The sequence below is a fragment of the Hibiscus syriacus genome, unplaced genomic scaffold (genome assembly GCF_006381635.1).
Source record: "Hibiscus syriacus cultivar Baekdansim isolate YM2019G1 unplaced genomic scaffold, ASM638163v2 tig00002338_pilon, whole genome shotgun sequence".
Lineage (NCBI taxonomy): Eukaryota > Viridiplantae > Streptophyta > Magnoliopsida > Malvales > Malvaceae > Hibiscus > Hibiscus syriacus.
This window is the reverse complement of record NW_024061926.1, coordinates 1,831,431-1,859,289: the sequence shown is the minus strand read 5'-3', so window position 1 is coordinate 1,859,289 and position 27,859 is coordinate 1,831,431. Positions and strand designations below refer to the sequence as shown.

The window sequence follows — 27,859 nt, the reverse complement described above, 5'->3', positions numbered from 1 at the left end:
AAATCAAACTTGTGATCTTGTGACAAAGATAAAAAATGTGAAACTCATATCTTGCAAATGGGTTTACAAGATAAAGCGTCGTTTAGATGGGTCAATCGAGAGGTACAAGGAACGATTGGTAGCTCATGGTTTCTCTCAACAGTATGGACTAGACTATGATGAAACATTTAGTCCAGTGGCAAACTTACAACCGTACGAGTCCTACTTGCACTTACAACGAACAAAGACTGGAATTTGTGGCAGATGGATGTGAAGAATATTTTTCTCCATGGAGAGCTAGCTCGAGAGATCTACATGACCCAACCAATGGGTTTTCAGAATCAAGATCATCCTGAATATGCGTGTAAGCTACAAAAAGCACTCTATATATTGAAACAAGCACCTAGGGCGTGGTATGGTAAGATTGTTGAATTTCTAACGAAAAGTGGTTATTTAGTAACACCTGCAGATTCTAGCTTGTTTGTCAAATCCAATGAAGGTAAACTAGCTATCGTTCTAGTGTACGTGGATGACTTAATCATAACCGGTGATGATGAGGCAGAAATTCTTCGGACGAATGAGAATTTATCAGTTCATTTCTAGATGAAGGAACTTGGACGACTGAAGTACTTCCTTGGTTTAGAGGTTGACCGCACACACAAAGGAATATTTATGTGTGCACATGAAGAAAAATATTTAGAAAATGCGACAATGTATCGATAATTGGTAGGTAGTCTGATCTACTTAACCTTGACTCGACCTGACATTTGTTATGTCGTTGGTGTGATGAGTCGATACATGAAAAATTCGAAGAAGTCTCATTTAGAAGTGGTTCAACGAGTACTTAGATATGTGAAGAGTACAATAGACTATGGTCTTTTATACAAGAAAGGTGGAAATTGCAAACTAGTTGGCTACTGTGATGCTGACTATGTAGGAGATCACGATACTTGCAGATTAACTACTGGGTATATGTTTACCCTTGGATCTGGAACGATCTCTTGGTGTAGCAAGAGACAACCAACTGTGTTCTTATCAATTACGAAAGCAGAGTACCGAGCAGCAACAATGGAAGCTCAAGAAAGCACATGGATGATACAACTAATGAATGATCTACATCAATCAGTAGATTATGCAGTTATGTTGTACTGTGACAACCAATCGACAATTCGGCTAGCGGAGAATCCTGTTTTCATGCAAGAACTAAACATGTGGAAGTGCATTATCACTTTGTAAGGGAAAAAGTTCTGCAAGAAGAGATTGAGACGAGGTAAGTCAAGACATATGAACAAATTGTGGACTTGTTTACAAAAAGCTTGAGCGTTGGAAAGTTTGAATATTTCCATCGCTAGCTTGGCGTGATTCAAATAATGGGGGCTAACATTGAGAGTGAGTGTTGAAGAAATCAATATTAGCCCACACCCAACTTAATTGATGTAAACAACTTAATTTAATGTCATTGTTAACATCAATTAAGTTAGGTGAAGATGTCATTTCTTATCTCATATTAATGGAGTAGGTGGAGTAGGTGATAATAATGTATGGCTAGGAATATTTCTCAATTTAATATTTGTATGGTGTAGGTTATATTGTGAGGACTATAAATACCCCCTTGCATTTGAGTTATGCATTCATCCAAAAAATTTGAGTGTAGTGTCTTGAGTATAAGTTGTGAGCTTTCTATTGAGTGTTTATTTCTCTTCAAATTTGAGTGGTCTTTTGAAAGTGTTGTAGTGACTTTTATTGTGGGTTTATAACAAGTAATTTGGTTACTTGTTTGGGTCCAATATTAGTAAGGTTAGGGTTGTATACTCTAAATTTTTCTCTAAAGAAAGTTCTCCCTTTCGCGATTATTTGGTTTATCTGGCATTTTAGGAACGATATCACCTTTAGGGGGAAGGAGTTGGATTTTTCTCCACTGATCTTCATTATTAAGTATAGATTTGTGTGTTGGTGTTTGAATAAATCCCTATAAGATGTAGTTTTCATGGATGATTTCATTCTTGTTCTTGTTAGAGTTGATGGTTCCATTTTTAATATTTGTCCTCCTTCGACTCCAAATGCTTGGTGTCCTCCCCCTCGACTGGTTGAAAAGGAACGTTGATGATGCATACAATGAAAAAGAACTTAGGTGGGGTTGGTGGCCTTCTTCAAGATAAATCAAGTCAATCTTTTCTCATTTTTCCATTGTGTCAGCTCAGGGTATGCAGTATTGATGGAGATTCTTACTATCAAATTCGGGATTAACACCTTCATTGCATCGGAATGGTATGAGAAATTTAGTCTTATTATTGAGAATGGCTAAAAAATTGTATTCGATTGAATTTTGAACCCTGTCAGGACTCTTTCTCTTTATCTCTCTGAGATTCTATGCATATCTAAATTTATCTCAGGGGGTTGGTTGTCTATTCGACATATCCCAAGGGCTAACAACATTGAGGTTGATTCTTTATCTAAAAGAGGGATTGGATGAAGCATCTGAAAGGTGGATGATTTCTCTATTTTCATTTAACTTGTGTCTGCCGACTTTACTCTTTGGTGGAAAAGGCATCAGATTGCCTTAATGTCATTTCTTCTAGGGGCTGCTAATTTAGGATATATTTATTTTATGTGTTTCTATCATTTTGTTTTCCCAAGCCGTATGAAATGCCTTATCCAAGTTTGGTTAATAATATTAATTTCTGGTACTCTTTTCCTCCTTTCGCTTTTCGATATTGGATCTTTGTTTCTATATTGATTATGAAAGGGCTTTTTAATGAGACTCGTTTATCTTTCAAAAAAAATTGAAGGACCTTTTACTTCAAATAAAACTAGAATGAGCCCAAAAAATTCAAGGCTCCCATGCCTATGCACTAGAGGTACTATGGACTATGTTTACCACAAGCTCCCAAGCTATCAACAGATGATAATTGTATGAAGAGGAAAAAAACTGAAAGTTTGACAGTCAGTTTAGGAATGCTTTTGGCAATGGAAAAAATGATTTTTGGCCCCGTAAAAAATGCTAAACATCCAAAAATTGATTTAAAATCATGGTTGGAAAAGTGGTTTTAACCTAACCTCAATAGCTTAAATTTCTAACTTTTGTTGTGGAAAATCATTTTTGGAGTAAAATTATTTTTTATCCTCAAATCTATATTTTCAACTTACAACATAATGTCTAAAATGAATATTTTATCTTTTCAAAATCATTTTTAACAGTAATCTCAAATAGTTAAATTTTAAACTACACTTTTAAAAAATATTTTAAAAAAATACTTTTTTAAATCACTTTTCAAAAAGTAATATCAAAACCCTAAACCATTCACCTCAACATCCCTCACCTATAAACCAAAATGCATACTACCAAGCCACAATCATCTCAAAACCCTCTAAATAACCCTTAAATGTATGGATTTAGGGTTGATGACACTAGAAGTAAAATCAAAAACAAAAGTAAAAAAAATCAAAGTCCATCCTTATAAACACCTTTTTTCGAATTTATTCCCCAACAAATACCACTCCACTTAAACCTAAGCATCGCCACCCATTACAATCTACTATGTGAAACCGTAATGGCAACCAAGCCCCAAAAGCACCCAAACACGACCACTACCCAGAACTATCCTAATCTAAGATAAATCCTACAAAAAACAAAGTAAAAAAAATAAATAAGTTTGTGTCATCAGAAATCACAAAATAAAATTAAAAACTAATTTGTAACTTAAGAAAATTAAGACAGTACGTAATTAACGAAGCATATGTTTTAAGTGTCATCATATACTTTAACTTTTCTATAATTTACTCTTAAATCTATTTTTTTTTTTACTTTGATTAAAAATAAATATTTTTAAAACTATCTTTTTAAAAAGACTTTTAATTAAAAAATGATTTTATATATGATTAATCACAACTAGTCTAAAATAATCAATGACTTCAATATAAAAATCATTGTGTTTCTCAAATATTAAAACGTGTACATTTTCAAGGATTTTTTCTTTTAAATTGTCAAAATATAGTTTCAACACCCAAATTTAATACGACAAATTAACTCGACACCAATTTATTTATAAAATGATCAAATTATATTTATTTTAAACTATAATAAATATTATTTATAAAAAAACATTTCATCATATTTTCATATAATCTTATATAAAAGAACTAAAAACATTACTTAAAAAACGTACAAACAACATTTAAATTTGACATACTTTAATCACTCCATCTATAACCATTTTTTTGACTTTTTTTATTAATCTAGAGGTAATTATAAGTAGCATTTTTTCAAAAGTTTCTGACAATAAAAACTCAAACACATTTGTAGTATTTGAGCATGGATGTTAAAGACCGGAAAACAACTTCTTCATAAGGGATGTTGAGTCCCATGTCATGATCAAACCCGAACACTTCCTCTGCTCAGTGGAGCAAGCTATGGAACTCAGTTCAGGTCAAGAATGATATGGGTACAATATATTTGCTTCTGTTCAGGCTAATGTAGACGACGATGTGACCTCTCGACACGTCCATAGGGAGTCCTCCTTGTTCATCATCGTCGTAGCCTTGTTGTTGTTGTGTCTTTCCTATGCCGGAACATCATTTCAAGATTTGCTTTATGACGACTGTTTGTACCAGTTTGCTCAATTTCCTTGCACTCGGGCATGGAGAAGAGATTCACTACCTTGGTCGTACGATCCAACACCATGGATCGTTGCTTCAACTCCATGGAGAAGCATTGGAGCTTTACGTAGTGGTGACTTGTTCTCGATAATAAAACATTCGTTTTTTTTTTTTTTAACTTTTTGATATCTAGAATTTCCAAACAGGGTGAAAAGTGGGGTTTTGAGGATTAGGGAAAAAGTATGGGATATATTGGAGAGAGGGCTAATTAAGTTAAGGCTTATTATAAAAAGAGTTGTCCAAATTATACATTTTTTATTTAGGTGCCTAAACTTTTTTTTCGATCAATCCAAGTGTCTAACGTTATAAATGTTATCATTTTAAGTGCTTATGTCGTAACGATCGTTAAAAAATATCAACCACTTAAAATGCGACACATGGCAAGTTTATAAATTTTTGAAATTTTATTTTAAAAAATACTTAAAATTATTATTATTTTCCAAAAGGATTCAAAAAATTTCTAAAATTAAAAAAAAAAACAAATCATTTTTGCAACACAACTTTCCTTGTTGAGTTTCTGCGGCTTTTCTTACCCTATTTTTGCTCTTTGTATCCACGAATGGTGGAGAAATTAATCATATTTTGTCCAATTTTGTTTTCAGCATCCACGAATGGTGGAAGAATGAGAAACTTAGGCTTATCGGAAGTAATTTTAAAATTTAGAGATTATCGCTAGAGATTTGAGTATTGGGAATTTTAGAATTTAGGGGTTTGGTTCGGCAACAAAGACGATTGTAAGTCATTAGGTGGTCAACAACAGATGGTTGGCAATTCAACGGGTACAACGACAACCAAAGATGGTCGGCAACAATAAGATTGAGATTAAAGATTTTAGAGTTCTTTTAAGATTTCCAAAAATTTTGGTTTCATATATATATTTATTATTAATTTTAAAAATAGAAATTTCTAAACAGGACATGTATTACTTAATAGGGTTTTTCAACGATCGTTCCGATCGGAACACTTAAAATAATAATGTTTATAACATCAAACACCTATATTAACCAACAAGAGTGTAGGCACTTAAATGAAAAGAGTGTAATCACTTAAATGAAAAGAGTGTAGACACCTAAATGGAAAAAAAAAGTAGAGTTTCGACACTTAAATGAAAAGAGTGTAGATACCTAAACTTTCATTTGTTTCAAAACTATACCTATCATTTACTTTTTGTTTTATTTTAGTATCCCGTCGTTAAAAACTTAACGAACTGTTGTGCGCGTCATTTTTATGGGTAAATTACATCATTCATCACTTAATTATCTTCTCACTCCTATTTTGATCATTAAAGTTTAAAAAATTTTAATTTAACTACTCAACTTCCAAATTGCTCATGTTTGAATCACTCTAATTTAGTTTATTAGTAATTTTTGTGACATGATTTTTTTTATTTTATTAATATATAATTAAAATAAAAAAGTAAATTTGAAAGTTAGAGTGATTAAATTATGAGTACTTCGAAATTAATTAATTAATTAAAAAAAATTAAACTTCAATGACTAACATAAGAGTGAGAAGATAATTGAGTGATGAATAACATAATTTACCTATAAAAAATGTCATGATGTAACAATTGCACTAAGGTACCAAAAACAAAACAAAAAGTAAGATTTTAAAACAAATAAAAGTTTAGATACTAAAACGAAACATGACTTATAGTTTAGATATTAAACACATAATTCAAGTTAAATGGAGTTTTCAAAAGAGGAGAGAATCACATGGGTTGTGGGGACAAAGTTGAGAGGCTGCTACTAGGGGTGCACAAAAAATCCGAATATCCGATTTTACGAAAAAAATATCCGAAACCGGATTTGGGAAAAACCGATTTTTTTTTTACCGGATCGGATTTTTTTTAAACCTGTTATTTTAACCGATTTGGAGAAAAAAACCTAGACCGGTTTTTTTACCGGATAAAAAACCGGTTTTTATCCGGAAAAAAAAACCGGTCTGGGTTTAAAAAACTAACCGTTAATATAGCCGTTGGGAGGGTTTTGTGACCGTTTTTGACCGTTTTTTTCTTTAAAAAATTACCATTTTACCACCCTAAACATGTATAAATAGGTTGGGGATGTATTTGGTTGATTACAAATTTCTCAAATCTTATTACACAACACTTAAACATCTCTCAAATCTTACTTTTGTAATTTTTTGTTCATCATGAGTAACACGGCTGAATCTTCCGTCGGGGGAAACCTTGAAGTCGTGAGAGTGATCGAACACACTCGAAACAAAGACATTTGGGATCACTACGATTTATGTGAGATGTCAAATGGCTCGAGGAGGGCGCGTTGTAAACTTTGTCTAAAGTTTCTTGCATCGGAAGGAAACACAACGTTGAAGAACCATTTGACAAAATCATGCAAGGCACTTCGCTCAAGATCAGATCCTAGTCAATCGAATCTTACACCGCAAGGTGGTGTTTTTGTTTACGACAACGAAAAATTACGAGAAGCGTTTACAAAGTTCGTGATTACAAAAGCATTGCCGTTCGACCTCTTTGATGATGAAGATTTCACGATAACAATTCAACAACTAATGCAACCACGTTATACTCAAGTAAGTCGTACTACCCTTAGAAGAGATGCTATAAAAATGTGGCGTACGGCGAGGGAAAAAATGATTTTAGGATTCCAAGAACACCGTTATGGTGTGTCGTTTACATGTGACGTTTGGAGTTCCCCTCATAATACCGGAAATTCTTTTTTAGCCGTTACGTCACATTGGTTAGATCAAGATAATTGGCAAATGATGAAAAGAACAATCGCGTTTGAATTATTCGGTGAGCCGCATACCGGTGCTAATTTATTTACACTTTTAAAAAGGGTAATTTGTCTTTATAAATTAGAAAATAAAGTTTTTTTCTATATCCTTTGATAATGCATCGAATAATACAAAAGCGGTTCCAAGATTGAAAATATTACTTTCACCGATTTTAGACGGTGCGTTTTTTCATACCCGTTGCGTTGCACACATAATTAATTTATCCGTGCAAGCCGGTTTGGAGGTTATTGAGCCGATTAGATTAGAATTTAAAACAATGATAAAATCGGTTCTTTGTAACAACAACAAAAGACTAAATGATTATAAACGATTTTGTAAGTCCGTTAATAAAAACTTGGGTCCTAATTTGGATTGTCCAACTCGTTGGAACTCAACTTGGATGATGATGCATACTGCCTTAAGGCAAAGGGAAACATTGCAAACATTTCACGATCGGCTTTTCGAGAGGGGTCATGTCCCAAACATTTATCCAGATTCGAGTTGGGAAACTATAGCCAAAATAACCGATTTGCTTGAGGTTTTTAAAAATGCAACAACTTTTTTATCCGGTGTTTATTACCCTACTAGCCGTTGGTTCTTAATCAAATATTTTTGTTGGCTACCCGACTAAATGACTTTGAATTTGAAACCGAAGTTTTTCAAGAAATTGGCTTTGCAATGAAGGAAAAACTTTTAAAATATTTTAAGGAGAATCCCCCCATTTTTACTTGTGCCGCCGCTTTAAACCCAACGTTAAATGTTGGTGGGGTTGAAACACTAATTGAACAAATTGCGTTTGCTTTTAATCTAACCGATGATGAACCCAACTTTGTCCAAAACCAAATAAATTATTTTAACAAATGTTTTCGAGACATGTTTGCAATTTATTTAACTAAATACGGATCAAGTAGTGTAATACACGATCAAATGAGAATGAATGCGGAATCATCTAGTAGACGTCCAAGTAACATAAATTTGAATCTTTTTAACACTCTTGTAAATTCTCAATCCAAACGATCACGTACTACCACCCCAAGTAGCGAGTTGGGAAATTACATGTCATGCGATTTTCTATCAAAAATGACATTTGAAGAGTTTGAAAGTTTGGATATTTTGGCTTGGTGGAAAGAAAAGGAAGCACAATTTCCGATTCTAGCCGCCATGGCCCGTGATTTACTAACCGTCCAAGCTTCTACGGTAGCTTCGGAATCCGCTTTTTCTGTTAGTGGCAGGGTTATATCGCAACGGAGATCAAGACTAAGTCCGAGTCGGTGGAAGTATGCATTTGTTTAAAGGATTATTTGGATGGAGCGGCTCGTAAGCAACATATCACACCCTAGAAGATGCAATTGATACCGATTTGGAAGCAAACTTACATTGATGAAGTCGAACTTGGAATATCCCCTCCAAACGAAGAAGGCGAAGATGATGAAGAAGAGATGGCAATGTAGTTTATTTTATAACTTTATTTCAATTATCGTAAACTTTGTTTCAATTATCGAACTTGAAGTTTTTAAGTATTTGAATTTATCGAACTTGGAAGTTTTTAAGTATTTGAATTTATCAAACTTGGAAGTATTTAAGTATTTCAATTATGTTGAGTTAATTAAGTATTTCAATTAAGTATTTGAATTTATCGAACTTGAGGTTTGATGCTTTCTCTTTGATTCTCTCTTGATTCTAGTTGCTTGATGTTTCTTGTCTTTGATCAATGGCTTCTAAGCTTGCTTAAATACACCTTGAATCACTTCTGAACATTAGTAATAATTAATGAAGATAATATAGCCGTTTAAGTGTGAAAACATTTAATAAAAATGCTTGGAGCGTGGGGGAATCGGTACCCTCTCATAGAGAATCGATTTCCTCTCATAGGGAATCGGTTCCCTAAGTGTAAAATTCAAATATTTCGACCGTTGAATAGGGGGGAATCGGTACCCCCTATGGGGAAATCGGTTCCCTCCGAGCATTCTGGAAATCTCGAAGCCAAACCATTCAGTGAGGAATCGGTACCCCTTGGGGGGGAATCGATTCCCTATGAGCAATCTGGAATATTAAAATCGATTTTTTTATAACCGGTTTTTTTAAAAAACCGGTTTTTTTAAAACCGAAACCGGTTACACCGGTTAGGATATCCGGCCCTCCAAACCGGTTAAAAACCGAACTGATTATTTTATAAACCGGTTTTTTTCTATGAGAAAAAACCGGATCGGATAAAAACCGATCCGGATCGGATTGAAATCCGACAAATGTTCATCTCTAGCTGCTACCAGTGCCGCAATCTGCACTTGTTTTTCTTATTTTTTATACTTTGATATTTGAGTGATCGAGAAATCAACGAGCCTAAAGACACATGATTACATAAACCAAGCATCTTCAGATTAGTTTATTTTCTTTGATTGTTCTTGATTAAAACTAGAAGAGGACTTGAGAGTCGGATTAATTACCAACGGTAAAGATGAACAACCTATGAACGGGATGGTGGAAAAGTTCAGGTCGAAGAAAAGCATATTCAAAAAATATGTAAACTAAAAATTTATCATTAAACTACTTTAAATTTACAAAAAGCCCTATAGTTGTATTATATTTAAAAATCAAGAATTGAAAGAAAAATTAACCTTTTTTTATAAGCGTGTCACATTATCAACTTAACGGTATTCAACATATTATTGACCAAAACTTAATAAAATGATACATTAAGTGATCAAAAATTTAATTTTTTTTTAATTTCATAAGCACAAGTGAAAGGCTGTTGTTTTTTCAAGCCAATCCACACTGCAAGACCTAATAGGATATCAGGGAGTGTTTTTTCAAACTACTCATTTTGAAGGCTGCTGTTTGTTCCAGCAGAATAGGCACTCCCAGGGACATTGACTAGAAGTTCATCCTCGGGTATCTCCTCGATTATCTCAAAGGGTCCGTTATCCTGAAATGAACCAAATTGTAAATGCATAACGCCTAAAATACGATATTTCAGTTTTTACCATAACCATCATCTTACAAACTTTTTTTTTCAGGCTGGAACATGTTATAACATAGAAATGAACAGCATCTACAAAAACAGTGTAATTTTAACCCTTGCCCGAATACCTTTCCACAAGAAGCATTGTTTTCTTTATTCTGAGCATTTTTAAGGTCAGCCATGATGGCTTTAAGTTTTTTCTTTGCTTTGGTTCGCATTGACCGTCGTTCAGCACATTGTTCTGCAGTAACAACAGCATGACAAGCCACACAAAGAGTCCTCATATTCTCTAGCCTGCATTCACCTGAAATTTCGGATACAGCATAAAACCAAAATCAAGCTCAATTTAACAGAATAGCAGTAAAACAAGTAGTTAAGAAGAAGAAAGCCCTAGAAAAAGCATGTTCATGAACAATAATATACCTCCCCCTCTATAAACAGGGACAATGTGGTCCGCATGCCATGCATTGCCCTCCGAAGGATCACTAACAAGCTTCTCAACCCTGCAAAAGGTATATTAGGAAATTGGTTCACAGAAAATACTGTGATCTGGAAAGTAACAGTGAATGACTCAACTTATGCGGACATTTTCCCACATAGTTATTCAATACTTGATATGTCTTGGAGATTTCTTTACATGAAACCTCAAACTGTCACTGCATAATTTTCTACAACAAAGTATTCTGCAGTAATTAGGAAACTAGCATCGGTAACTTATCCTGATTGACATACAAGATCTTCTGACTTGCAATCTTTGGTGCAACTCTGTTTACATACTCCTGTCGTCTCTCTAACGATAAAGGTTTTAAGTTCTTCACAAGTTTATGGCAGTCTAATTGGCAATTTGTGCAGATACCATGCTCAAGTTGAAAAAGTTCCTGGAAATTTTGAGTTATCGCATAAAGCATGCACTTAAAAGGGGAAAATTCGAAAGATAGATAAAATGGTCTAGTAAACATTGTGACCAAACCTCACGGAGGAATCTGTTGCTAGTTCTTAGGCGGTATTCTTCGTAGCAGCCAATATTGCAAAAAAGGTCCTCAAAATATTGAGGAATCTTGGCATTTATCCCCCTGAAGACATAAAGAAAGCAAGTGATATATGAGACGAATGGTACAACAAGAGAAGAGTAATTAGTTCTTACTCGCATTGTTTTTGGCAGAGTTTGCAAAGTGGTTCATCAGTCAGGGTCCAACCCTGAGTGTACTCTTTCTCCTTTTTATTGCAACTACGCCGCAGATGGACCTGTTTCCAGACAGCATTGGGAGGTAAAGAAACATTTAACTCACAAAAAGGTGTAGTACGCCGCTTGCTCCGACCTTTCAGCAGTCCCTGCAATAGAAATATAAAGCAACGCCTTAAGTCATTCATTTATGTAATAAAGAAGATATCCCAGAGCAGAATACATGTTAATTTAGACATACCCCACTGTTATGGTTAATGCTTTCCTTCAAGTAGCATAATTCAACAGACAAAGGGAGTTGCAAAGGCTTTCCACGTAATTTTCTTTGTTCAATGGGTCTCAGTTTATTCCATTCATCAATGAAGGCTAAAAGAGCATGCCTATAGGCTGGATTGACCTTGAAATATTTGCAAACTGTGTCTTTATTATCGCTCGCAAGAGCATTTTCTAACTCGATTTCCTCTTGTCGGAAATTCTCGAACAGCGGCACTGGTCTCAAATCTTTCCCTGGGATGCAAGAATACAAGTGGATTCTTCCAGTATATTGGCTTACCTACACATTAAAAGTACAATATCACTGTTGCAGACAAGAAACCCACCAGATTTGTATATGATTGCATTGTCATTTAAACTGTTGATCGCTAACAATACCATCATTGTTGAGACCTAGATTCAGACATCTATTTGAGAGAAGGGGGAAATTTTCAAGTGATTTTTTTTTATCTCTAGAAAGAGACGATTTCTCCTAGAGAATTAAGGATGTATGTGGGTGAAGCACTAATAGGAAGTTGCATAAATCTAAGAGAATTTCAATAAAAATGCATAACTCCAGACGATTTGACTGTCCTTTGATATACTATGTAGACTGCTATAATAAGTAGCCAACTACTTGCTATCATTATAATTGATTTTGGGACAGATTTTGGCAACTAATTTGCAAATCTAGCTTGGATTGCTTCCTTGTTTGACATATTGAATGGGACGACTATAATTATTCTTTGTTCTCTGGAAATGCCATAAATTTTATAGCATAAATTCTGAAAGAATTCTATCAAATAATTTTGAACTACCATAAAATCAGTGAAATTAAGAAACAAGTCACCATGTTAATATCTGTTTACATGTCTACCACAAACAAAGACTACTCAAAGAGAACAATTTGAAATGGAGAAAATTGTTATCGATTGCCCAGGGTGAGCAAACAACTAGAAAGTTTTGCTTAATGCAAAATAAACCAAGATCTACAATTAGGTACTAGTTTGTTTACCTCAAACCGCAGACAACCAACTTGAATAAAACATTCAGAGTCTGATGGCTGAACCTGTGAACCATCATCTGTTGTAATTTTGTGTCCCTGCATTAACATCAAATTTGAATTAGTTATTTTAAGTCAAAATCTAAAGGACGGAATCATTTTGCTATATTGAGAGAAATTTTCAATTAGATACCTTTGGCATATCATGATATTTACTTCTGTTATCCGTTTTAAAAGGGGATATGCCACAAATTCCAATTTCATCCACAAAAGAATGCAATTCTTTTTCGTCTTCCATGGAGCTAAGATTTTGATTTATTTGTAGATCAAGAACCACACCACCCTATATTAACAACGAAAGCATCATTAGCTTGTAATAAAGTGGAAAAATGCTCAAAAGTAAACAGGGAGGGGGAATAATTCGCTTGATCGGGGGTGGGGGACTAAGATTTTGGTTTATGTGCTTGGTCAGAGGAAGCTCAAGTATGCAAGTTAACCATTCCAGTGAAATTCCTTCTAGTAAAATATAAAAGAAAAATAACTTTTTATTCTAATAATGTTGAAGTTTTACATCATCATTATGATTGTAGATATCACCAGTTTGATTCCTTGTGTCAGACTCAGATCTGTCATTCATTTCAGCAGTGACATCCGAAAAGGCTTCTGAAGGCCGTAAATCCTGGGAACATTCAGGGTCTTGCAGCTGCTTTAAGTCCAGTGAAAATTTTCTAGGCGGATCCTTCATCAAAATCTTTTTCTTACAATTTCCATCAGGGGTTACCAGATAGGAAATGCCTTCAACCTACCAAACCAGAAGAATAAAGTTTGATCTTTTAGAAAAGAATTATGAAACCATATGACGCCAGCTAAACAAACAACCAATAAGTAATGCATCTTACCAAATATGCACATGCACACGTATATCATGATCGGAATGGGGAAAATGAAAATAATTCTATGCAACATGCCAGTCAGGTGAAGTTATCAAAACAAATTCAACTCTGTCAAAGACTGCAAAAACACTGATAAATAACCATCTGCAGTATAATATTTAATAGGAGTTTGACTGTGTAAGGCTAAAGCACTCTGATGCAACTTATTGCACACAACAAATATCAGTAGCCACCATGTGCTTCACAGGCATGAGCAGTCAAAAGAAATCATATAATCCTGATATCTCCTTACCATAGTCTGAAATGTGTTGGATATCTACGAATTGGTAAAAAAAAAAAAACTTAAAAACGGTGCAACCAAACAATGCCAATTACACCTGCATCTTTTCCATACTTCTCATTTTAAGAAAGAATCTAAACTCTGCACTATACATCCCACAAACAAATATATAGTAAAAATATTTTTTTAATAAAAAGAGTGGTCCATAAATAGTAAGTTGCCACTTTTATTGAGTAGTGGAAGGAGCAGAGAAAGAGTACATACTTCTATCTCTCTCATCGCATCATATTTTCCATTTGTTGTGGATGAAACACGGTGAAGACTCTTGTTTAGATTTCGCCAATGTGACTCGTCCAAAGTATCCTGTAGTATGAGAAAACTATAAATCACATAAAAAATTAACAGCAGACAAATTTGAAGAAAACTTCTGCTATAATATATGCACACACACCTTTGCACAGAAGATGTAAATGTTGACCGCACCTGTCTGCCCCCGCCTGTGAGCTCTATCCTCAGCCTGTAAGAGACAAGGATGGAAGGGGAAGTAAGACTTCAAGTTTGAGCAACCAAAAGTATATGTTTATAAAGCTATGGAGAAGATAGGTACTTAAGCAAATTTGGGATTAAACAAGATAAAACTAGTAAAAGATAGTAAGAGCTCTCTATTCCCCCCTCCCTCCTTTCTGAGACAGGGTTCACAGAAATAAAGTTAAAAAAACTCCAATTCCACAACCTTAATTTTTTTTTTAAGCTTTCTTTTTCAATTACCAGAATTGAAAATGTAATTTCAGGAATGGAGACTTTAATCAAAGCATTCAAGAGGATAATCATCTAGAATCCAGATCTCTTTGCTTGTCTATCTTTCTCTCCAACAAATCTCATTGGACATATGCATTAAGAAAAATGCAGAAATGATTAACTACTTTTGTGCTTCAACTGACACTTTAATCTAGCACAAAATTTTATGCGAATCATCACTTTTCAGCTCTTTTAGTAGCATCAATTATCGTGCCATAAAATCTAGCAAACAGTGCTTACCGGATGACTTCTCTTTAAAATATTTACTTCAATTTTATTTGTAATCTGCCTTCACCAATTTTTTTTTTATAGGAATTGCAGGCTTCGTTAAAGACCCCCTTCTTGATTAATGGAGCTTTGAATGGAAGCTCCTTAATTAGCGGAATGAGGAAAAGAGTGCCTTAAACATTTTATTAATCATAAGAAATTACATAAGATTTAACAACTCCATACTGGATAACATAAAGCTTAAGAACTCTACGAACAACATAAACCCACTAATAGAAACAGGAAAAACCACTGATGAGACCATACTATCAACCAATCCCCTTCTTTGCTAAATTGTCTGCCTCCCCATTACAAGCCCTAGGAATCAACCTAACTGAATGCACCCTATCAGAGATGAGTGAAGAAATCTCTTTAACTAAAGGCAATAAAAAAACAGGAGCCAAAGCCGAGAACTGAATCCATTCAACTGTAGACTTACAATCACTCTCGACAATCAACCTTCCAATAGAAACCCAACAAGAAGACAAAAATATTTCAATGCCTCTCTTTATAGCCTTTAACTCAGCAACTGGGGGGGACCTTGGCCAACATTTTCTGAAAAATTCAGGAGAGTGTTGCCTTTCCAATCTTTTAAAATACCTCCATCCGAGTCATCTAGTCTTACAGCTCCATCAACATTCATCTTCAAAAAGTCTACAGGGGGTGGGATATAGCGAGTCACCTGACAATCCTTTAATTTATGAACTTGAATACCATCTGCAAGAGACGGGTCGCCTATCAGCACATCCTCCTAAATAGGACATTTAGGGTACTTGGCTAGAAACCATTTAGATAACCTGAATCTAATAATGAAAAACAGAGACTGTCTGTCAAGAGTAGATCCTTCGAACACCATTGCATTCCTAACTTTCCAAATAGACCAAAATACGACTCCCGGAATAAATTTTCAAATCAACGATTTCACCCTCAACTCACCCCAACAGCTGAGCAATGAAGGAGGGTCCTTTGGAAAGACTAGGACTAGATCCCAAAAGCTTGTTGTTTTGTTCCACAATTTCCATACTACATAACATGAAATAAACAAGTGTTGCACTAATTCCTCGTGTTTCTTACAAAAAGGACAAAGGATATCATCACCTAGCTGCATTCCTCTGTTCACCAATTATGTTCTTACTGCCACTTTCTGATGAGCTAGCTGCCATAGGAAAGCTTCGACACGAGGTGGTGACAATCCCAACCACACCCCTTTTAACCACAAATCAGAGCCCCCAGACTCCCTCCTGAATGCATTTCTGCAAGATTTTACCGAAAACTATCCATCACCACTTGCAGACCAAGATAGAAAGTCTTCTACTGAATCTGACAGTTTAAAATCCTTCAGTTTTGTCATCAAATCCATCCACTGATCCAATTCCCAATCACACAGATTACTTCTTGTTTGAATATTCCACACTCAACCGTTCAATTCAAAGCTGCTAAATTCAGCAACCTTGCCCCATTTATTTGGTGATAGCACGTATATTCTAGGAAAAAGATTTTTTAAAGGAAGCTCATCTACCCATGCATCTGTCCAAAATGAAATAGACTTTCCATTACCCACTTTCAACTTTGAATATGATCTTAAGCAATCACCCTCTGAATCATTCTTCAAGAAATTATTAGCAATGCCTCTCAAAATCCAGGAAGATTTGGGAGAAAAAACCTTCCTAATAGACATGGTATTGCAACTAACCTTGTGCTTGCTACATAACACGCTTTTCCATAAAGAATTCTTTTCATTGGCAAACTTCCACACTCATTTTCCCAATAGAGCCCGATTAGAAATATTCAAGTCAAGAACACCAAGACCAACTGAATTCAAAGGCTTGCAAACTGTATTCCAATTCACCCAGTGTATCCTCCTCTTTTCCTCATTACTCCCCCCCCATAAAAATCTGGCCATTAAAGAATTTAACTTCATACCAATTTTGCAAGGCATTTTAAAAAGTGATAAGAAAAAAATTGGTAAGGATGTTAACACCGACTTCAATAAGACTGTCCTGCCAGCTAACGAGAGACAAGAAGCTTTCCACCCGGCAAGTTTGGAACTAAGGTTCTTAAATACTGGATCCCATAGGCCTTCACCAATTTGAAAAAAGAAAAAAATTCCCTTTGCAGTCAATAAAAAATAAAAAAATAGATTAGAAAAGAAAAAACAATGGTTTAAACGAAAAACAAAAGAACAAGTCAGTTGGTAACTCAAAACAGGGCCACAGAAATCTGAAACTCCTAGCAGCACTAAAAAAGCAGTGCAAGTGCAGTAACCTTGTGAAGATAGATTGTTAGGTTTGAACTTAGAAACTCGACCCCTAAATATTTATACATTTTACACCATTCTACACAAAAAATTCATTGCATTCCATTCTTTGATGCGACTATATTGAGTAGTGGCTATTATTCAGAAAAACTAGCAAATTCTGATATGCATAAACCTGTAGCATCAACGATGGTGACTGAGGCAACTCCAGGAACACAACATGTTTTGCTGATGAAAAATCAAGTCCAACACCCCCAGCAGTTATTCCAATTATTGCAATTTTTACCTGATGAATGAGGCTAGATATTGTCAGTACAATACAGGTAAAAGAAGCTTGGCTGCAAGTAAGAAAATGGCCTCTTAAGTAACGTCTGCCACACTAGAAAATAATATATGACATGCATGAAAAGATTTGTTTCAGTTCAGGTTTTTGCAGATTTTTAAGTATCCAGGGAAGTGCAGAACACAAAATAGTTGCGTGGACAAAATGATCACTGGAGTGAAGTGATCATCTTTCAGTTAGAAAATTGAATTCTAAATTAAACTAGTTTTTCCACTATTTCAAAATGCATGCATAAAAACCCTAAATTAACAGAGACTATCAAAGAAAAGGAAGACATAACATCAGACAGAAAAATCTCATAGCAATATAACCACTTTGGGAGATCCAATTTTCACATTACATGAGTCATGCAGTTTAATCTTTTGAATGTGTGTTTAAGCTAGATAAGAATTTACAATTATGCAAACCTCAAACGACAATATGGTCAATAAAGACAATCGAAGAAATTTCATAAACAAACAAAAGGAATATCAACAAAAGGAAAAATGTTACACAAACCTCATTCAGTGATTGGAATGAATGTACAGCTGATTGTCGATCTTTTGGTAGTGTGGTTCCATCAATACGGACAAAACTAATTCCTTTCTCACATATGAAATCCTGGACAATTCAAAACAATGATATTTCTCATGAATAGTCGAGAAAAGGAAAAAAAAAGACAAAGGCTTATAAACCTTATTTTAAAGTTAGTAAGGTGTCATCATGAATATAACCTACGAACACAATAGTATTCAGATGGCTACAGAATAAATAAACATTGAAATAAAAATCTTTTATGTGTAAGAAGATGTGACTTATATCTCCATCAAAACTAGCAGAAATTAATCTTGACAAAAGATTGCAATTCCCTTTTTATTCTAAAATAGAAAGTGATTAAGTAATAAGTACATAGATTCATGTTGACAACCTAATTGTTCTTAATTTTAGTAATATTGATGCCGTAGCATCATCATCAATGAGACAAAAATAATCTATCGTGCACAAGTTCAAAGCATTTAAAGATATAATCAGATCTTTCCCCTTTTTTGTCTTTATCAATCCTGATAGTAATCTTTGCACAATTAAGGATGCATCTCCAATATCCCCTTAGATGTTAGTCCAGTGAACGAAGGGCTTCTTATACTTACCTGTATTCCATCAAGAACTTTATGATGATGGGCAAAAATTATCATTTTTTGAGAACAGGAGTTTAAATCAAATTCTTCCGATCCATCTGGATTTGAAGTAAGTTGGTGAATAGAAAACCATTCACGAAATCCACGAAGCTTTGCAACACCGAGCTCTTGATAAGAAAGTTCACCGGCATTGCAATTGTTAATGGCATCTGGAAGCAACAGAGGGCAACATATAACTAAGAAACTATACTTCTATATTGCTATCACTATGAAATACTTATGACATCTAGCACAAGAAAAAAAACTTGCAACACCAGCATATGAAACCAAACAAGAAATTAATTATATTCACTTCCTATTCATGTAAGTTTTCTCATAACCGTTCAATTAATCAAAGATTTCTAAGCATACATTCTATAAAATATATATCAGTTATAGGTAATTGTGTCTTTATAAATATAATGATGCAGAAAATAAAAAGATAGAGAAAATCACTAGAAAACCAAAGACTTTAAAAATATTACAAAAGTTGAGGTAAATTTCTACACCTCTTTTTCAAACATCTAAATAACCTCCATGATCAAAAGCTAACAAAAATTGAACTAACATATGTGTTTATTGGCTATTTCCTAACTCCTATGCAGTATACATGACAAGACTAGTTAATAAACAACCTAAAATTGTAATTGAATTTGCAATCTAAGCACAAGAAAATGTAAGATTAGTTAAATAGACTCTACTCATAAGCATAACATGATTTTCAAGAATGAATTAAATTAAGAGTACACAGTCTTACGTGAAACCACACTAAACAGCTTTGGTTGCATTAAAATAAGAATATCTTCAAAATACGGTGAGAAAAATAGAAATAGAAGATTTCATCCTAAATCGAAAAGGACTAGAAAGCATCTTTACTGAAAGTAAAACCCCACAGTTTGAAAAGGACAGGAAGAAAAAATCACTCAACATCTGACTCTCTCTATTGTGACCAACATTAAGAAGACAAAAGAAAAGAAGAAAAAGGAATTCTTCATGTATTGACAAAATTCTACAAGAAAAAGAAAGGGAACATGCTCGTTCTAGGTTTAGATGATGATGCTCTATGTGAAACAAAATCCAATTTCTAATTCTTATAACACATGAGAAAGTGCCTCAATTCTAGTAAACATAATATATGTAATGCACCTTAGGGACTGCAGCTTATACAGTATAGGCTTACAATAAATAATCGTATGCCGTCAACATGACATATTCAGTATATTCCACAGGCATATGCAACAAAATATGCAAAACGGTCATGTAGATAAAAATTTCATCATTTATCCAAGCAACATGTATTTGTTAAAGCAGAAAATGAATAATAAGGAATCCGTATAAGTGGCTTAAATGGTGCAAAATACTGCCGAATCCTCTGCTGCTTGATATAAGCTTTGTTTTGGCATATCCAGCAACTAATCAAAAAAAATGACATCAATGTTTCTGGAGTTTGACACTATCAAAAGTAGGCATAGAGGAGAGAATCCGTATAAGTGGCTTAAATGGTGCAAAATACTGCCGAATCCTCTGCTGCTTGATATAAGCTTTGTTTTGGCATATCCAGCAACTAATCAAAAAAAATGACATCAATGTTTCTGGAGTTTGACACTATCAAAAGTAGGCATAGAGGGAGAGAAAACTAACATGTAGGATTGCCTTACAACATTGAATATTCTCACATACAACACATATAAAAAGGTCCATACCACGGTTTCCACCCAGGTTTTCTGTAGCAATATCTTTGGAAGCATTATTTTTAAAAGCATCAGCATTGGAAAAACTGACAGTTGCCTTGGCTGAAGCTATATCTGATCTCTTCAAATGCAACCTTATAAGCTGGCGACGTTTGGGAGGTAACTGGACCAGCACATGCTCCTTCAAGCGTCTTATCTGCAATTGGCCAGCATCTATCGCCACATGAGTAACTAAAGTAAAATAAGCGTAAGAAGTACAAACACCACATATTTATACTTCGATTTGGATTACTATTTAAAGCAACAGTTAATTCAAACACCACAAATATTTATACTTCGATGTGATTTACTATTAAAAGCAACGGTTACCGTCCAAACATCATATCATGCATGACTACATTATAATAATCGTGAATTAGGAATGTAATACAAGTGAATTATAGTGTAGGATGAAACCAAAATTCTAAATTTGGAATGATGGTATAAGCCATCAATAATATTTGAGGCACACTTTTCCTCCTTCCGCTGATTAAGGAATTCCAGCAGGCGTTCCTTTAATCATGAAGGGGGTTTTTAACGAGGCCTCCTCTTCTTATCAAAAAAAAATCTAGAAAATGGTATAAGCCAAATTTGTTCTAATGCCCATATTTAAAGCACACTTGCACCTTGGTGTTTTGGTGTTCCTTCATCCAAAACAATGACAGACATAGTAGTAAAAGAATGGCCTGCATAGTATTCTTTTAATAAAAAGACTTAGCAAATAAAAATGGCAATTTGAAACTGAATAAAACTTCCAAATAAGAACATTCACATAAAGATTCTCTTGAACTACATAGCAGAATGGAAATCCATATTCAAATTTGAATGATTAGAATGTAGGATGCGAGATTAACATTTTCGTCAACCATAACTACAACTGAATCCTAACAGGTTGAATGCTTGATACACCAAAAGAAATTTATTCTTATAAAATGAGTGGACTGACCAACTAATAGCTTAAATAGAGCACAATAGTGAAATTACATCCACAAAACCAACCCCTACGTGGGAGAACCTTCTCTGGTGAGCAGTCAAAATAGTTTGCATTAGGATCTGAATTCTTGCTTGATACAATGACGGCCTAAAATGGTATATGCTTAAAAAGAGGTATACTGACGTTGCTTTTTGCCTCAAAAAATTTGATAGTAATCAAGCGAAATGTTATGTGCATGAGAACCAAGGACACACCATGACTGTTTGGCTAAGTAACACATTCAACTCTTCCAAGCGAACACCCTTTGAGAAATCCTGCAAGACAACTCCATCAAATGTATTAGACTTTCGTGCTAACAATCAGGCCCAAAAATTAGATGTTGATGAATAAATAGAACTTAGCACCACAATCCTTGTCTTATATAGCTAACAAATCAGACAACCAAAACAAACTACAGCCACTAGGGCTATACTTATGCTACAAATAAAAACTTTTTAAGAAAAAGAATTGCAGAACTAGCTTATTAAGAAAAAAAATTGCAGAAAAACGTAAAAAACTGCATCACCAAAAGCAATTTGCTTTTTTAGGGAAATTTATTAAGCACCAGTAACTTAATCTCAATCATAGAAAAAAAATTGGACGAAACTAAATTGTGTTTCTTGAAAGACTGCTCAAATTTTGACAGAAAAAAAATGTTCAAATGTTACCTTAAAACCTTGAATGGTCTGAGCAAAATTGAGATCACAGTAAGTTTCTGCAAACTTGTACTTGGTCTCTCCCAACAAACCAGGCCTATACAGAAGCATGGTAAACAAATTTCTAACAAACCTAGAAAAACGCAAGATGCTTAAGTGTAAAGAAAGCTTACCACAAAATATTTATTTGATGAAAAATGTCGTATGGCCTATATTGGAGAAGTAGGATATTAGAATGTGCTAATAAAAGCAACAATAAGATAAGAAAGATGTCAAAGGTAGAATTACAACTAAAAATGATTAGATACATATTATGTCCATGATAAACTTAGTATGAAACGGATGATGATGGTGCTATTTTGCTTCAACCTTGATAAAGAAGGTGTTCCTGATAAGAGAACTATACGCCTGACCTTCTCTGCCAAATCGAGAACTGTTTGTATCTGTTATAAAGGACATGTGCCACTATTTAGTACATGATATTGAACACTAAAATAAACAAATGATATAACTCATAATGTTACAAGTCATGTGCATCTCCCGCTCTCTAGAGAGTTATTATCTGATCTAATCCAATAGAATTATCAGGTTTTAGTCCAAACAATTGAATAACAAGTCGAACATATAAACTTTGATTAAAGCAAGGGACACATTTACCTCTCCGGATTCTGATGCTTTTCGTGAACACCGTAGATGGTGGGATTCATCAACAATTAATAAAGCCCATTCATGTTCAAACATGGTCTTCCTCAAGTGCTGAAGCATTGTAAAAGAAATAACCACAACTCTAGGACATTTGCTTAAGTATGCAGGATTATCCCGATGACCAAAAACTGAAGTTCAACAGATAATAGTGATAAAAATAAAAACATTAGTCCAACCACCACAGAGATTCAAAATTTCTAGATGTGAAAAAGGAAAAAAAACAAAGAAATATGCTTCAATTACTTGTCAACATAAATATCAGTATTTTGCATCGGCAAAACTCTAACATAATACCTGAGATTATTTAAGTAAAAGAGATTAATTTTACATCTACTCTTTTTCAACTATCAAAACAAGTCTTTTTCCATTGTTTGAGGACAGCTATATGGCTCATATATGCATCACCATGCTAAACTTATTATCATGTCCAATATAGGCTTAGTTTGTATTGAAGTCCTTTTACATGGTTATCAACCATATCATTTTGGCCTTTTCCTTCCTCTCTCTCCACATGGTTTTCCTCCATTAACTTACACTTTCTTACAGATTTTTTTAGGTTTTCAGTTCTCCTTTAGCATGCTGCAACCACTTTCACATGTTAGTCGCTTTACAAAATAAAATGGGAAAAAAATATTAACTAGTTGCAAACTTCTCATTATTCTCTAACAATAAGAATTCTATGTATACTTCCCTTATAATTTATAGGTATTTTAGGTCATTTTCCTTAACTGATAACTTCACACAACAGTATGATAGCAATCAAGCAATAGGTTATAGAAGACGCATTGATCTGTGGGATGATATTGACACGGCACTGATGTGAAATTTGTATATCAAATTTTCAAAAATGTTATTTAAGTGGCACTGTTCACACTTCAGAATGCTACGCTAAAATATAAATTGAACGTAACTACTTTTAAAGGTTCCGGAAATGGGCTTCACTTGAGTATTTATACGGTTTTCATCTTTTTTAGATGACATTGTCCTGTCAGAGACTTCAAGGAACCTAATGTCAATGATATACATCTAGTTGTTAGGGCTGAATGTTGGAGAACCTACCTAAGCTCAAGGGCAGTGCTACATCAAGCTTTTGTGATCAAATTATAATGAAAAAAGTTTTATTTTTTTGAATGCTGACCCTACCTAACTTACATAATATAAGAAAAGGGTCAATGAGGATTACACATTCTTTTTGTTATGGAAATTGAATTCAACCCCAAATCTTACTGAACTATTAAAATTGCCTAGAGTTATCTCTTTTAAGGATATTAACTATATAAACTATAAATGATTGACAATGAAACATATGCTCTCAAAACACTCTTTGGGAAAGAATACAAACAAATCAAAGTTTACTTTAGTATATCTTCAATTATTTGCATTCCTAACAAACACCCAAATTCCTCCACTCCTAACCCCAAGAAAGTAAATTAGAAAAAAAGATGGAATGTACGCCAAATATTACCAAGATGTATATCAGAGGGTAAACAAAAGGGTAGCCATCGCTCTAATTCTTCTGCCCATGAATAACGCAAAACAGCAGGGCAAACAACGAGAATAGAACCTTCATTCATGAAACAACCAGCAATAGCAATAGCCTGAACACAAGTCAGAAACATAAAACTAAACTTAATTTTAATGCCATCTGAAAACAAAAAACAAAACCTGAGGGGTGAAACAATCTCCCAAGTTTATACAGTATCAGGAATTATACTTTCTTAAAAATTTACATATATTGCCCATTGCACTTAAGGGAAAATATTGCATGTTGGTTGGCAAATGTATTGATAGCATATACCACACAATATAAGTACAACACTTTCTTTGTTAGGGAACCAAGTCAGTACAGTTTTATTATAATTATTACTATTTTTTTTGTTTTGGGGGGGGGAGGTTGTTCATTTTCATCCATGCAAATGGATAAACACCTGCCTTTTTTATCATTTGTAGATTTTACAAAATAATACACCCAAAGGGAAGCATAGATCATTGTACCATACAGAAGCTGGAAAAGATTCAGGCATAGAGGGCAGCCATGAAGCCACAATCATAATTCACGTCAAGCCATTAAAAGCACACAGAACATCATACTTATACAATTACCTGGAGTGTTTTCCCAAGCCCCATTTCATCTGCAATTAGACACCGACCACCTCGTCGCAAGCCAAATTTGATACCTTCAAGTTGAAAAGGGAGAAGTGCATTTAACAGTGTTCCTGGGAGCTTTCTGATCAATGCATTTACGTCCTCCTCGGATAAATGTTCCGGTCTAACTGGTTTCCATCGTCCAGTAATAAAGCAATGTGAAAATGTTTCAACAACTCTGAGAGTTAGATGAGGTATCTCCTTGATTTCAATCTCCTTTGCTTTCCTTAAACATGACAAAACAGAACCGTAATCCCTGAGCTTATAAACATATGCATTTATACCTCCACTGTCTTGGGTTTCATGTGACGGCATAACCTATAAAATAAACGACACAACAATATCCAACAGAATGTCAAATGCCCGACAATAAACAATACAAAGAATCTAGAGCTTTATTGATTCTTCAAAATTAAACAATTTCAAGAAAACGAGAGAGAAATAGAACTTTAAAATTAATTGGTAGTAAGAAATAAACAAATAAATTTAAATCTTGACCCATATGAATCTAAAGAGGCGAAATAGGAAAATTCAAAGAACCCAAAACTAGAAACCAAAAAAAGCCAACTCACATCAGATAAAACATCCTGCAATCTTTGCAAACAAACTTCATCTCCTGGGTAGAGACACCAGCGCAGAATCTCTGGGGCAATCGAGAAGGAGTCAGGGGAGTGAATTTCAAGCCTGGCCTGGAACTGTTTAGACAATTCGGTACTCGAAACTTGAGATCGTTTTGGGATACGGGCATTTTCATGTGCAAGTTTAGGGCACTTGGCGAGCCTCCAATAATGAAATAGGTTTTCTTTATGGTGAATGTTGGCAGTAGATGACTCAGTTAGCGCTTTTCTCTTAGCGATCGCAGCTAACCGGTTTGCTTCGGCTTGCTTTCTTTGATCTTCTGTGAGCTTACTTTTCTCCATATTTTTACAATCACTACATTTTGATCCCTTTCTTGTAAAAAATCAAAAATCAACCAACATATCTCAACCACTGTCACCACAGCCTCCCGGTTGCCATTGCCTACAGCCACAAATAATCATACAACAATTAAAAAATGTTAGATCAAAAAATATAACAGTACTTCAACTCCAATTCCAAGCTCCATACCATTGAGAGTCTCCATGGTTTTTTTTATAATGTGTCTGACATTTATTATTATTTTTATTTTAACCCAAAAAAAAACCTAAATATGTGTAACTAGAATTAAAGACCAACAATTATCACCCGCTCCAAACAATCATTAATAACTATTAACAATTTGGACATTCATCACGTAATAACTTTAGCCTCAATTTCCCACATTACAAGACATTTTCGCCACAATTTCACTAGTCAATATCTAAAAATAATTGACAATTAAAATAAAAAATACAAATTTCCCTAAACAATTTTTTGAGAATCTCATTTTAATTTCTTTAAAATATTTCACCAAGTTAAACGAATTAAAACAACTTTTAATTAGATCAAATAATCAACAATTGTACAAGCTATATACTCTTGTTATTAATATAATTTTTAGTACCATGTTTTAATTTTTTCCCATATTATGAACTAAAATCATATCCAAAATTATTAAATTCAATTGCACTTAATCTAATGAACTGTTCGAGAAGTTGGTACCAAATTTGCGATTGCAATGATATTCTACGTACCACATTAAAGACAAGAAATACACAAAAGTATAGGAAGTACTAAAAGGACCCCGTTGATTTTAGATTTTTACCTTTGAGTCCTAAAATCATGATTCCAGGTGGAAGAATAAGAGGGAATATGAAAATTGATACATTGATTATTGAAAGTAATGACTAAATAAAAGAAATAAGCAACCATTGTAAATAGGATGAGTTCATCAACCAAGGGCTTGGCAGTTCCAAAACAAGTAAAACATGTTTCTCTCGAGTGAACAAAAATTATTCCATAGTTAACCAAACAAAACGAAACAATCGAAATCAAGGTAACCCTTCTGGGTGAAACGGTTTCAAAATTATACCTCAGTAGTCTGATGTATAAATGTCATCATCGATTTTAAAAATCATCTTCACAACTTGTGTTACCAGCAAGATCTGTTATTGCTTCCCGATCAGCGTTTCAAAGACGTCTTGCTGCCGCATATCATTAGTCCTAACATCATTGCAGTTTTCCGTAGTGTAGATTGTTATCCTAGAAACGAATAAAAAAATTATATGTGAAAATTTGAAAACACATGAAAAACCCATAAAATAAATTGTCATGGTCTCAAAAGAGGGAGGATAATGAAGAACAAAAGAAATGAAAGAAAAAAAATAGGACTAGATATGAAGAACAAAAGGTGAAAAGGGGAAAAAAGAGAAGAGAACGCGACATACCAGGTGAGCGGCAACAACAAATGAATAAGTTTGAAAAAAAAAAGCCCTAAATAACATATAGATAGGGAGTGGTATTTTTGTAAATAAATTTATATTTAACCTAAAATTATTGTGGTATAGTTTAATGTTGGTATTATTATTATTTTAGGAAAGAAGTTTATATTTTGCAATTTGGTATTATTACTATTTTATTTAAATGAATTTTATATTTTCTTTGTATTTTTTATTAATTATATGCTTATGGTGTAGTTTAAATTAAAAAATAAATTATATATATATTAAAACTTTCAAATAAAGCATTTTACTAGATCTTAAATAAATAAAATTGTTCTTTTAATACTGTTTTAAATTTTAAGATAATTTTCAAACTTTCGTAACGATTTTTAATAATAAATTATTTTATAAATGTTTTACAAAACATTTAACAAGTATATAACTCAAGAATTATTATAAGATTTTTGCTAATTTTTTGTGTTAAAAATATTCACTTTAATATGAATTTGTGTTATTTAAATTAAAAAATG

The 27,859-nt window shown here is 33.9% G+C and overlaps 2 protein-coding genes across 2 annotated transcripts; one reads left to right on the top strand and one right to left on the bottom strand.

The window, feature by feature from the left end:
* The first annotated feature begins 777 nt into the window (after nucleotides 1-777).
* On the top strand, nucleotides 778-1,215 carry LOC120144948 (secreted RxLR effector protein 161-like). Its single transcript, XM_039158881.1, has one exon. The coding sequence runs from the start codon at nucleotides 778-780 to the stop codon at nucleotides 1,213-1,215; it is 438 nt and encodes a 145-aa protein (XP_039014812.1).
* An 8,870-nt stretch (nucleotides 1,216-10,085) lies between these two features.
* On the bottom strand, nucleotides 10,086-27,355 carry LOC120145392 (DNA annealing helicase and endonuclease ZRANB3). Its single transcript, XM_039159240.1, has 26 exons — nucleotides 27,336-27,355; nucleotides 26,981-27,150; nucleotides 25,563-26,010; nucleotides 24,949-25,308; nucleotides 24,311-24,443; nucleotides 22,798-22,973; nucleotides 22,510-22,583; nucleotides 22,314-22,349; nucleotides 22,153-22,237; nucleotides 21,700-21,759; nucleotides 20,485-20,668; nucleotides 18,755-18,951; nucleotides 18,126-18,227; nucleotides 17,460-17,570; nucleotides 14,414-14,479; nucleotides 14,227-14,325; nucleotides 13,361-13,591; nucleotides 12,983-13,132; nucleotides 12,802-12,888; nucleotides 11,776-12,087; nucleotides 11,496-11,683; nucleotides 11,322-11,424; nucleotides 11,084-11,229; nucleotides 10,775-10,854; nucleotides 10,480-10,655; nucleotides 10,086-10,315 (listed from the first exon to the last, which is right to left on the bottom strand). The coding sequence occupies exons 3-26, from the start codon at nucleotides 25,908-25,910 to the stop codon at nucleotides 10,205-10,207; spliced, it is 3,615 nt and encodes a 1,204-aa protein (XP_039015171.1). The 5' UTR covers nucleotides 25,911-26,010; nucleotides 26,981-27,150; nucleotides 27,336-27,355; the 3' UTR covers nucleotides 10,086-10,204.
* Between the last annotated feature and the right edge of the window lie 504 nt (nucleotides 27,356-27,859).